General features: G+C 37.5%; 1 protein-coding gene across 5 annotated transcripts in view; it reads right to left on the bottom strand.

The window, feature by feature from the left end:
• The window catches only part of LOC122431298 (solute carrier family 22 member 10-like), a 35,637-nt gene extending 34,802 nt beyond the window's left edge, over nt 1–835 (bottom strand). For 4 of the 5 annotated variants that reach the window (XM_043452547.1, XM_043452550.1, XM_043452548.1 and 1 more), the window contains exon 1: nt 233–816. In XM_043452547.1, the coding sequence (XP_043308482.1) occupies nt 233–634 (402 nt within the window). In that variant the 5' untranslated portion in view covers nt 635–816. Of the gene's footprint in view, nt 1–232 lie in introns of all 5 variants that reach the window. The other variant, XM_043452546.1, reaches the window with a different exon arrangement.
• Between the last annotated feature and the right edge of the window lie 11,531 nt (nt 836–12,366).

The raw sequence follows: 12,366 nt of genomic DNA, 5'->3' as shown, positions 1-12,366 counted from the left end.
AAACATAAAACTTCACACAAAACTTAAGTTTTGTGATAGTAAAATCCATAACCAGTTTGTTAATTTCAGTGTCCTCAAATTGTAAGTGACTGACAATTTTTAAAAAATCAGCAATCACTGTTTGCTAAAAGAATGAATGAAAGCTGGCTACCTGAATATTGAACCTGTGTTTATTTTACATTATTCTAAACACAGAGAACAAGTACTCACAAGAGGTAAGTGAGGCCTTTACCTCAGTCACGACGGTGGAGGAGAACAAGCTGTGGTCAAACACCCAGCCGTCCACACAGGGCTCCGTGTCCAGGTCAGTCATGTTGGGGAAAGTCCCATTCAGGTGAAGGAGTTGCCACTGGGGGTGAAGGAAACGATGACACTTCTCTGGCTCCAAGTTCGAATCCAGTGGGATGGAAATTCTCAGGAGGACATCAGGGCTGAGGATCCCTGTGTCATTACCAGAGACAGTGGCATTATCAAGAATGTGGACCCAGCAGCGATGACCAGGAACGGCTGCAGTGAAGTTCTCCAACAGTGAGTGACAGGCTACCACCATGTAAACGGGGAGAACAAAAACCATCTGAAGGATCTGGAATTTCCCCAGGCCACCAGCTTTATCCAGGAGCTCCTCAAAGGCCATTGTGAACAGGGGATCCTCAAGAAGAGTCACAATGACTTCAAAGCTGCAACTTCAAAGGGAGAAAACAGCATCCTTTCATTAATTCACATTAAATCTATGTGACCTCATATCAGGTTCTCCTCACTATCGAGTGGATCCAACTCACCTCACTACTGCAACAGAGAAATGGAAACAGTTTCCCTAGTCCTTTTGGAAGCATAGGATGTTCACTTTTTAATAGTCATAGGGAAAATTATTTACCAAAGATACTTGTATCTGATGAACATTAAATCTGTTTAAAGATTTACTCTCTGATGTGCTTGTCCCCAGGGATTCTGTATCAGCAACAGTGAACTTTGGCCTGTACATGGTCTCTAAACAAGTTAAAATAAACCTGCTACCAGTATTCAGTCATTTTCAGAAGATGGAAAGGACAGAATTGAACTGCTTTATGATTTTTCTGTGGAAAGAACAAAAAAGGAAGGGTTTTACTTGTTTATATGTACTTCGCTGTTGTTGTTCACTTGCTAAGTCATGTCCAACTCTTTGTGACCACATGGACTGCAGCACACTGGCTCTGTCCTCCGCTAATTCCCAGAGTTTGCTGAAACTCATGTCCACTGAGTCAGTGATGCTATCTAACCTTCCATCCTCTGCCACCCCCTGCTGCTTTTGCCTTCAATCTTTCCCAGCATCAGGGTCTTTTCCAGTGAGTCAGCTTTTGCCATCAGGTATTCATAATATTGGAGCTTCAGTTTCAGCATCCGTCCTTCCAATGAATATTCAGGGTTGATTTCCATAAAGATTTACTGGTTTGATCCTATTACTGTCCAAGGGACTCTCATGACTCTTCACCAGCACCATGATTCAAAAGCATAAATTCTTTGGTGCTCAGCCTACTTTATGGTCCAACTATCACATCCATACATGACTACTGGAAAAACCATAGCTTTGACTAAATGGACCTTTGTCAGCAAAGTGATGTCTCTGCTTTTTAATACACTGTCTAAATTTGTCATGGCTTTCCTTCCCAGGAGCAAATGCCTTTTAATTTCATGGTTGCAGTTCTTGTCTGCAGTGATTTTGAAGCCTAAGAAAATAAAATCTCTCACTGCTTCCACTTTTTGCCTCCTGTTTGCCATGAAGTGATGGGACAAGATGCCATGATCTTAGTTTTTGAATGCTGAGTTTCAAGCCAGCTTTCTCACCCTCCTCTTTCACCACCATCAAGAAGCTCTTTAGTTCTGCTCTTTAGCTCTTTACTTTCTGCCATTAGAATGCTATCATCCGCATATCTGAGGTTGATATTTTTCCTGACAATCTTGATTCCAGCTTGTAATTCATCCAGCCCAGAAGCTCACATGATGTATTCTGCACAGAAGTTAAATAAGCAGGATGACAATATGCAACCTTGTCATACTCTTCTCTCAATTTTGAACCAGTCAGTTGCTCCATGTAAGGTTCTAACTGTTGCTTCTGGACCTGCATACAGGTTTCCCAGGAGACAGGTAAGGTGGTCTGATACTATCATCTCTTTAAGAATTTTCTACAGTTTGTTGTGATCCACACAGTTAAAGACTTTAGCTTAGTCAGTGAAGCAGAAATAGGTGTGGTTTTTTTTTTTTTTTGGAACTCCCTTCTTTCTCCATAATAAAACAAATGTTGGCAATTTGATCTCTGGTTCCTCTGCCTTTTCTAAATCCAGCTCATACATCTTTAAGTTCTTGGTTTACATACCATTGAAGCCTAACTTGAAGGATTTTGAACATTACCTTGCTAGCATGTGAAATGAGTGCAATTGTACAGTGTTTGAGCATTCTTTGGCAATGCCTTTCTATGGAACCGGAATGAAAATCGACATTTTCCCTGTGGCCACTGCTGAGTTTTCCAAATTTACTGACATATTGAGTGCAGCATTAACAGCATTATCTTTTAGGATTTGAAATAGCTCAGCTAGAATTCCATCACCTCCACTAGCTTTGTTTGTAGTAATGCTTTCTAAAACACACTTGACTTCAAACTCCAGGATGTCCAGCTCTAGTTGAGTGATGGCTCCATCATGGTTATCCAGGTCATTAACACCTTTCTTGTATAGTTCTTCTGTGTATTCTTGCCATCTCTTTTCAATCTCTTCTGCTTCTGTTAGGTGCTCACCATTTCTATCCTTTATCAAGCCCATCCTTGCATGAAATGTTCCCTTGATATCTACAATTTTCTTGGAGAGATCTCATCTTTCTCATTCTATTGTTTTCCTCCATTTCTTTGCATTGTGAGTGAGATGTGGCTTCAATCCCTAGTTCAGGAAGATCCCTTAGAGGAGGAAAATGGCAACCCATTCCGATATTCTTGCCTGAAAAATTCCATGGACAGAAGAACCTGGGAGGCTACAGTCCAAAGTGTCCCAAAGAGCCAGACACCACTCAGTAGCCAAGCACTTGTACTATTACTGCTTCTTGTTATTCTCTGGAATGCTGCATTCAGTTGGGTATATCTTTCTCTTTCTCCTTTGCCTTTCACTTCTCTTCTCTACTCAGATATTTGTAAAGCCTCCTCAGACAACCACTTTGCCTACTTGCATTGCTTTTCTTTAGGGATGTCTGCCTCCTGCATAGTGTTACAAATTTCTGTCTGTAATTCTATAGGCACTCTGTCTCCCAGATCTAAACCTTTGAATCTGTTCATCACTGCTACTATATAGTCATAAGGTATTTGATTTAAGTCATACCTGATTGGTCTAGTGGTTTTCCCTACTTTTTTCAATTTAAACCTGAATTTTGTAATAAGACGTTCATGATCTGAGCCACAGTCTTGTTTTTGCTGACTGTATACAGCTTCTCCATCTTTGGTTGCAAAGAACATAATCAGTCTGATTTTGGTATTGAGTATCTGGTGGTGTCCTTGTGTAGAGTCATCTCCTGGATTGTTGGAAAAAGGTGTTTGCTATGACTAGCATGTTCTCTTGACAAAACTGTTAGCCTTTGTCCTGCTTCATTTTGTACTCCAAGGCCAAACTTCCTGTTAATCCAGGTTTCTCTTGACTTCCTACTTTCGCATTCCAATCCCCTATGATGAAAATGACATCTTTCTTTCTTTCTTTTTTTGGTGTTAGTTTTAGAAGGTGTTGTAGAATCAGTCAACATCAGCTTTCTTGGCATCAATGGTTGGGACATAGACCTGTATTACTATGATGTTGAGGTGGTTTGCTTTGAAAATGAACTGAGATCATTCTGTGTTTTTTGAGATTGCACCCAGTTACTGCATTTCAGACTATTTTGTTGGCTATGAGGGCTACTCAATTTCTTCTAAGGGATTCTTGTTCATAGTAGTAGATACAGTGGTCATCTAAATAAAAATCACCCATTCCCATCCATTTTAGTTCACTGATTCCTAAAATTTTGATGTTCACTCTTGCCATTTCCTGCTTGACTACATCCAGCTTATCTTGATTCCTGAACCTAATGTTCCAGGTTCCTACACAGTATTGTTTTTTACAGCTTTGGACTTTACTTTCACCCCCAGACACATCCACAGCTGAGCATTGTTTCTGCTTTGGCCCAGCCACTTCATTCTTTCTGCAGCTATTTGTAATTGCCCTCCACTCTTCCCCAGTAACATATTGGACACCTTCCAACATGCAGTGGGGGGTATGGAGGGGGAAGAGAAGAGGCAGCATTGTAAATTTGATAACAGAGTGCAGGGTACATAAACTGGAAGACTGATCCCCCTCTGAAGTCAGAGTTAAATGAAGTTGGGCTGCCAGGAAATTCCAAGGATTTGCTTGGTAGTTACAGTCTCACATATTCTGGAAAAGTGACTAACCACATTCAGTGACTTGAGTCCAAAGTGCAAAACAGGGAGAAGTTACTTCCAACCACACATCTAAGTGCACAGACTTGTGTAGGTGACAAATGGCAGTTTCCAGGAGCACAGGTAGGATGGGACTGGCTCTTGTTCAGCACCCTCCCCCAGCCGCCGGCCCAACTCTATGCACTTCCCGATCTCACAGAGAAGGACCTTGCATAAGGAAAGGCCAGTCTATTCAGAATACTTTTTCCTGGAGGAAGGCTATTTAAGAAACCTTTGAGTGATCCTTGGCCTTAGAGTTGGTGTCCCCAGAGGGTCTCCATGGCAGGATAAGGTGTGGGAGCTTGATTCAAGGAGGGTTCTGATGAGTGCCTAAAGAAGAGGGGCTGGAATTAGGAGGGGCTGCTGGGCTTCCACAGGCTGAAGTGAGGAGCCCTCGGAAGGAATGGACCTGGCCAGCTTGGCTAGGTCTTACTGTAAACTGGGGCCTAGAGGGTCCCAGCTTTAGCTTCATGGAGATAGGAAGGGGTGGTGAGATGAGGCCCCTGTAAGTCCCACTGCCCCAAAGCCGTTGCCATGGAAAGCTACTTCTTCCTTCCTGGTAGGACAAGGAAATTTGCAAATGTACACAAATAATTTTCTCCTATAGACAAATATTTCCCCTCACTATAGAATATTTTATGTTTTATGTACCCTAGTTGATTTCTTTCTTTTTTTTTTTTTTTTAATCTCTGAGTTATTTTATTTTCCTAAGAGTTTGTTTCTTTTTTTTAATTTTATTTATTTTTTATTGAAGGGTAATTGCTTTACAGAATTTTGCTGTTTTCTATCAAACCTCAACATGAATCAGCCATAGGTATACATATACCCTCCGTTTTAAACCTCCCTCCCATCTCCCGCCCCATCCCACCCCTACAGGTTGACACAAAACCCCTGTTTGAGTTTCCTGAACCACACAGCAAGTTCCTGTTGCCTATCTATTTTACATATGGTAGTGTAAGTTTCCATGTTACTCTTTCCGTATATCTCACCCTCTACTCCCCAGTCCTCATGTCCATAAGTCTATTTTCTATGTGCATCCCCATTGTTGCCTTGTAAATAAATTCTTCAGTACCTTCAGAATCTTCCATTTCTCTAGATTCTGTATACATGCATTAGAATATAATATTTATCTTTCTCTTTCTGACTTACTTCATTCTGTATAATAGGTTCTGGGTTCACCCACCTCATTAGAACTGATTCAGATGCATTCTTTTTTATAGTTGAATAATATTCCATTGTGTATATGTACCACAACTTCTTTATCCATTCATCTGTCGATGGACATCTGGGTTGCTTCCATGTTCTGGCTATTGTAAATAGTGCTACAATGAACAATGGGATACCCGTGCCTCTTTCAATTTTGGTTTCCTCAGGGTATATGCCTAGGAGTGGGATTGCTAGGTCATATGGTAGTTTTGTTCCTAGTTTAAGTTCCTGGTTTAAAGAATCTCCATACCATCTTCCATAGTAGCTGTATCAAATTAAATTTCAACCAACAGTGCAAGAGCTTTCCCTTTTCTCCACACCCTCTGCAGCATTTATTGTTTGTAGACTTTTTGATGAGGGCCATTCTGATTGGTGTGAGGTGATACCTTATTGTAGTTTTGATTTGCATTTCACTAATAATGAGCGATGCTGGGCATCTTGTCTTGTGTTTGTTAGCCATCTGTATGTCTTCTTTGAAGAAATGTCTGTGTAGGTCTTTTTCCCAGTTTTTGATTGGGTTGTTTGTTTTTCTGGCATTGAGTTGTATGAGTTGCTTGTATATATTTTGGAAATTAATCCTTTATCAGTTGTTTCATATGCTATCATTTTCTCCCATTCTGAGGGTTGCCTTTTCACCTTGCTTATAGTTTCCTTTGCTGTGGAAAAGCTTTTAAGTTTAATCAGGTCCACTGTTTACTTTTGTTTTTATTTCCATTACTCTAGGAGGTGGGTCATAGAGGATTTTGCTTTGATTTATGTCATCGAGTGTTCTGCCTATGTTGTCCTCTAAGAGTTTTATAGTTTCTAGTTCTACATTTAGGTCTTTAATCCATTTTGAGTTTATCTTTGTGTATGGTGTTAGGAAGTGTTCTAATTTCATTCTTTTGTATGTAGCTGTCCAGTTTTCCCAGCACCATTTATTGAAGAGGCTGTCTTTGCACCATTGTATATTGTTGCCTCCTTTGTCAAAAATAAGGTAGCCACAGGTGCATGGGTTTATTTCAGGGCTTTCTATCCTGTCACATTGGTCTAGATTTCTGTTTTTGTGCCAGTACCATACTGTCTTGATGACTGTAGCTTTGTAGTATAATCTGAAGTCAAGAAGGTTGATTTCCTCCAGCTCCATTCTTCTTTCTCAAGACCGCTTTGGCTATTTGGGGTCTTTTGTATTTCCATATGAATTGTGAAATTTTTTGTTCTAGTTCTGTGAAAAATTCCATTGGTAATTTGATAGGGATCACACTGAATCTGTAGGTGACATTTGGTAGTATAGTCATTGTTACAATATTGATTCTTTATACCCAGGAACATGGACTATCTCTCCATCTGTTTATATCTTCTTTGATTTCTTTCATCAGTGTCTTACAATTTTCTATGCATAGTTCTTTTGTCTCCTTAGGTAAGTTTATTCCTAGATATCTAATTCTTTCTGTTGCCATGGTGAATGGGATTGATTCCTTAATTTCTCTTTCTGAATTTTCATTGTTAATATATAGAAATGCAAGTGATTTCTGTGTACTGATTTTGTATCCTGCAACTTTGCTAAATTTATTGATTAGCTCTAGTAATTTTCTGATACTATTTTTAGGGTTTTCTATGTACAGTATCATGTCATCTGCAAATGGAGCTTTACTTCTTCTTTTCTGATCTGGATTCCTTTTATTAATTTTTCTTCTCTGATTGCTGTAGCTAGGTCTTCCAGAACTATGTTGAATAATAGTGGTGAAAGTGGACAACCTTTTCTTTTTCCTGATCTTAGGGGGAATGTTTTCAGTTTTTCATCATTATGGTGTATGAGCTTTTTTGATGTGTTGCTGAATTCTGCTTGCTAAAATTTTGTTGAGGATTTTTACATCTGCATTCATCAGTGATATTGGCCTGTACTTTTCCTTTTTTGTGTTGTCTTTGTCTGGTTTTGGTACCAGGGTAATGGTGGCCTCATAGAATGAGTTTGGAAGTGTTCCCTCCTCTGCAATTTTTTGAAAGATTTTTAGAAGGATAGGCATTAACTCTTCTCTAAATGTTTGATAGAATTCTCTCCTGTGAAGCCATCTGGTCCTGGCCTTTTTTTTTTTTTTTGTCTGCATTGTCTGTTGTAACATCTCCTTTTTTCATTTCTAATTTTGTTGATTTGATTCTTTTCTCTTTTTTTCTTGATGAGTCTGGCAAAAGGGTTGTCAATTTTGTTTATCTTCTCAAAGAACCAGCTTTTAGTTTTATTATTCTTTCATTTCTTTTTCTTTTTCATTTTCATTTATTTCTGCTCAGATATTTATGATTTCTTTCCTTCTACTAATTTTGGGATGCTTTTGTTCTTCTTTTTCCCATTGTTTTAGTTGTAAAGTCAGGTTGTTTATTTGATGTTTTTCTTGTTTCTTGAGGGAGGATTGTATTGCTATAAACTTCCCTCTTAGAAGTGCTTTTGCTGCATCCCATAGATTTTGAGTTTTCATACTTTCATTGTCATTTGTTTCTAGAAATTTTTTTATTTCTTCAGTAACCTGTTGGTTATTTAGAAACACATTGTTTAATCTCCATGTGTTTGTGTTTCTAACCATTTTTTTTCTTGTATTGATATCTAGTCTCATAGCTTTGTCATCAGAGAAGATGCTTGATACAATTTCAATTATCTTAAATTCACTTAGATTTGATTTGTGACTCAAGATGTGGTCTATCCTGTAGAATGTTTCATGTGCACTTGAGAAGAAGGTGTATTCTTCTGAATTTGAATGGAATGTCCTGAAGATACCAGTGAGTTCCATCTCATCTAATGTATCATTTAAGATCTTTTTTCTTCTCTTGCATTTCCTGACTATATAAGTCCCTTTAACATTTGCTGTAAAGCTGGTTTGGTGGTACTGAATTCTCTTAACTTTTGCCTGTCTGAAAAGCTTTTTATTTCTCCATCAATTTTGAATGAGATCCTTGCTGGATACAGTAATCTTGGTTGTAGATTTTTCCCTTTCAGTAATGTAAATATATCCTGCCATTCCCTTCTGGCCTGCAAAGTTTCTGCTGAAAGATCAATTCTTAAGCATATGTGGTTTCCCTTGTATGTTACTTGTTGCTTCTCCCTCGCTGCTTTTAATATTCTTTGTGTTTAGTCTTTGTTAATTTGATTAGTATGTGTCTTGGCATGTTTCTCCTTGGGTTTATCCTGTATGGGGCTCTGTGCCTCTTGGACTTGATTGACTATTTCCTTTTCCATGTTGGGGAAATTTTCAACTATAATCTCTTCAAAAATTTTCTCATACCCTTTCTTTTTCTCTTCTTCTTCTGAGACCCCTATCATTGGAATGTTGGTGCATTTGATGTGATCCTAAAGGTCTCTGAGACTGTCCTCAGCTTTTTCCATTCTTTTTGCTTATTCTGTTCTTCAGAAGTTATTTCCATCATTTTATCTTCCAGCTCACTGATTCATTCTTCTGCTTTAGGTATTCTGCTACAGAAACAAATAATTACTGAAATAAAAAAAATACTCTGATTTCTTCTAGAGTATTTTTGATTTCAGTAATTGTGTTGTTTGTCTCTGTATGTTTATTCTTTAATTCTTCTTGGTCTTTGTTAATTGATCCTTGCATTGTCCCCATTTTGTTTTCAAGGTTTGTTGTTTTTTTTTTTTTTTATCATCTTTACTATCATTATTCTGAATTCTTTTTCAGGTAGTTTGCCTGTTTCCTCTTCATTTATTTGGACTTCTGTGTTTCTAGTTTGTTCCTTCATCTGTGTAGTATTTCTCTGCCTTTTCATTTTTTTTTTTATAACTTACTGTGTTTGAGGTCTCCTTTTCCCAGGCTTCAAGGAAAACTGAATACTTTCCTTGAAGAAGGTTGAATTCTTTCTTACTTTTGGTTTCTGCCCCCCTAGGGTTGATCCAGTGTTTTGTGTAAGCTTTGTGTAGGGTGAGATTTGTGCTGAGTTTTTGTTTGTTTTTCCTCTGATGGACAAGGCTGAGTGAGGTGGTAATTCTGTCTGCTGATGATTGGGTTTGTATTTTTGTTTTGTTAGTTGTTTAGATGAGGTGTCCTGCACAGGGTGCTACTGGTGGTTGGGTGATGCCAGGTCTTTTATTCAAGTAGTTTCTTTTGAGTGAGTTCTCACTATTTGATACTCCCTAGGGTTAGTTCCTGGCATGCTGCAATTCATGGGGTCACAAAGAGTTGGACACAACTGAGCGACTGAGCTGAACTGAACTGAACTGAGGGTTAGTTCTCTGGTAGTCTAGGCTCTTGGAATCAGTGCTCCCACTCCAAACACCTAGGGCTTGATCACTGGTTTACCCTTCTTAAAAATCCAACCCTTGCTGTCTACCATGCAAAACTCTTGACCACTGAGTGAAATCCAAACTGGGTAGTAGATCAAGATAATTCCAACACATCACGGGCAGCAGCATCTCTCAGAGTCCCACATGTCTTCTCCTTGAAACAAACCTTGAAAGCTGCGTTTTGCTTCTCTCATCTCACCAGTTTGACTCGTCAGTCTCCTCATGCTGGGACGCTTTTCTAGTTAATTTCTAATTAGATGTTTTCTCCTTAAAATATTTAAAAGTTAAAGCTTTTAAAAGTGAAGAGTTAAGCAGAAGCTTTACATATCTGATCACTTAAATTGCATTTATAATGTGAAAACCCTTCACATTCTGAACATTTGATGTTCATCTGTATTTTCTCATCATCTTTTTGTGGCTTGCCTTTTAAAAATTTTTTTAACTTTTAAATTAATCAGAATTTATTCTAATGTAATATAAAACTGTAATGTTATTTCCCCAAAGTATTTCAATATTTTTTTAGAACTATACCACTTTCCACATTGTTTATAACTTGACTTATATCATAAGTTCTCTTGTATACACTAGGAATTTTTTTTCTGAACTATTTGTACAATTAACTTTCTTAGAAATTATTTTGATCCTCAGATCTGCAGCAAGACTCCATTAAGCATTAGGCAGAGATTCCCAGCAAATGTTTAGTCAGACATTCATTCATGTTAAAAAGAAAAAAAAAGTACAAAGATAGAGAAAGACCCATCCTAGATAATTAGAGGTAAAGTGTCCTGAATTTTATACCAGGGTGGAAATAATGGAAATAGTGTTGACTCCTATCATCCACCATAGAAAGCCTCCTAATTTTCATGAAGTGTTTGGTAGTATTATCAGAAAGTTTTGAATCAGTAGGGGAAAAATTAACCCTAGGCTAAATGTTGCTCTTGTATCACCTAAATCTATTTAAAAAGAGGATCCCCAAAAGATCAGTGTTTCTAGTAACTTAAGCATATCCCATGCAGCTCAATAACATTTTTTGGATTACAAAAATATCCAGCACCCAACAAGTAAAAAGTCTTGACTTTTTAAAGTCAGTAAAAAATGCCTGACTTCCATCAAAAATTACTGGGCAAGCAAAGAAATAAGATCTATGGTGAGGAGGAAAATTATTCAAGAAGAAATAGCTAAACTGAAGTGCCTTATATCTATTATATAAAATAAATTGATAACTGAACATTCTCCTACAAAGAAAACTACAGGTATCTTCACTATAAACTTTCACTAAATATTTAAGGAAGATGTCATTTCAATTTCATACAAACTCTTCCAGGAGTAGAAAAGGAGAGGAGGTTTCCTAATATTCCATGTGAGTAACACTCTTATGATATCAAAAGCAGAGGAAGGTAGGGAAAAAGTAATCTACAGTCCAATTACACTCATTTATGTAGATGCAACACTTCTCATTAAAAAATTTAGCAAATTTAATGAAAACAATGTGGTTTTTCAAAGGTTACAACATTCTGAACAAGTAGGCTTATCCTAGTGGAAATTTAATTTAACATTTTAAAACATATCCGTGTAACCCATCATTTAGACTAAACAAGAAAAAAAAATAAATGTTCATCTCAATATACTTGACAAACTCTGTTGGGAAGGGCAAACAGTAGCAGAGTTGCAAAGTGGACACAGACAAAGGGTGCTCTTTCAGACACCTGGTATTCTTTTTGAGCAGAAATGTAAAAGGTCCCTTCCTTGTTCTCTCAGCCATTATTTTAGCTTTGTATAAAGATGCTGGAGTCTTGATACTTCAGGTGGGGAGATTTTGAAGTATATGCACCCAAAATAATTCTGGAAACCTGCCAACTTAGAGCCTTGAGCCCCCAAGCTAAAATCACATAATCTTCTACAAAAGCACAATGTGGAAGAAGAACCACATTTGTGGACTACCTGATACCTTTGATTTTATGATGTTTGTCTCATAAATCTTTGTACTCATCAGAACAATCCAAGTCTTTTGTAGGCTAAACATACTCAACAAGTGTTTGCTGAACTTAAAATTGAGTAAAACTCCTTAAAGCTACCAACTGTTTTTAATAAGTTATATTATGTTTATCATTTTATTATAGCATTTGTTAACCTTTATGAATGTCCACAGCAGTATGCCCTTGCCCACAATGAGAACTATTAGCACTTTTAAAACTGCTGTTTTGATTTTTTTCCCATAAACTTCGGTAAACTACACATTACATAAAAGAACATACAAATGGACCTTTAAATATATTCATCTTAAATTTACATAGAAACTTATTTACACTTCTGCATTATATACTTAAATTATTTTTTCAAGCTTCCTACCAATAAAATGTAATAGAATGATCATGTGCCCACAAAAGATGCATACAAATTGTCCATGGAGCTAAGCAAGACACCACATCTCAGGTAA

Source organism: Cervus canadensis, chromosome 29, assembly GCF_019320065.1.
Source record: "Cervus canadensis isolate Bull #8, Minnesota chromosome 29, ASM1932006v1, whole genome shotgun sequence".
Classification (NCBI taxonomy): domain Eukaryota; kingdom Metazoa; phylum Chordata; class Mammalia; order Artiodactyla; family Cervidae; genus Cervus; species Cervus canadensis.
This window is presented reverse-complemented; position numbering and strand designations above follow the sequence as displayed.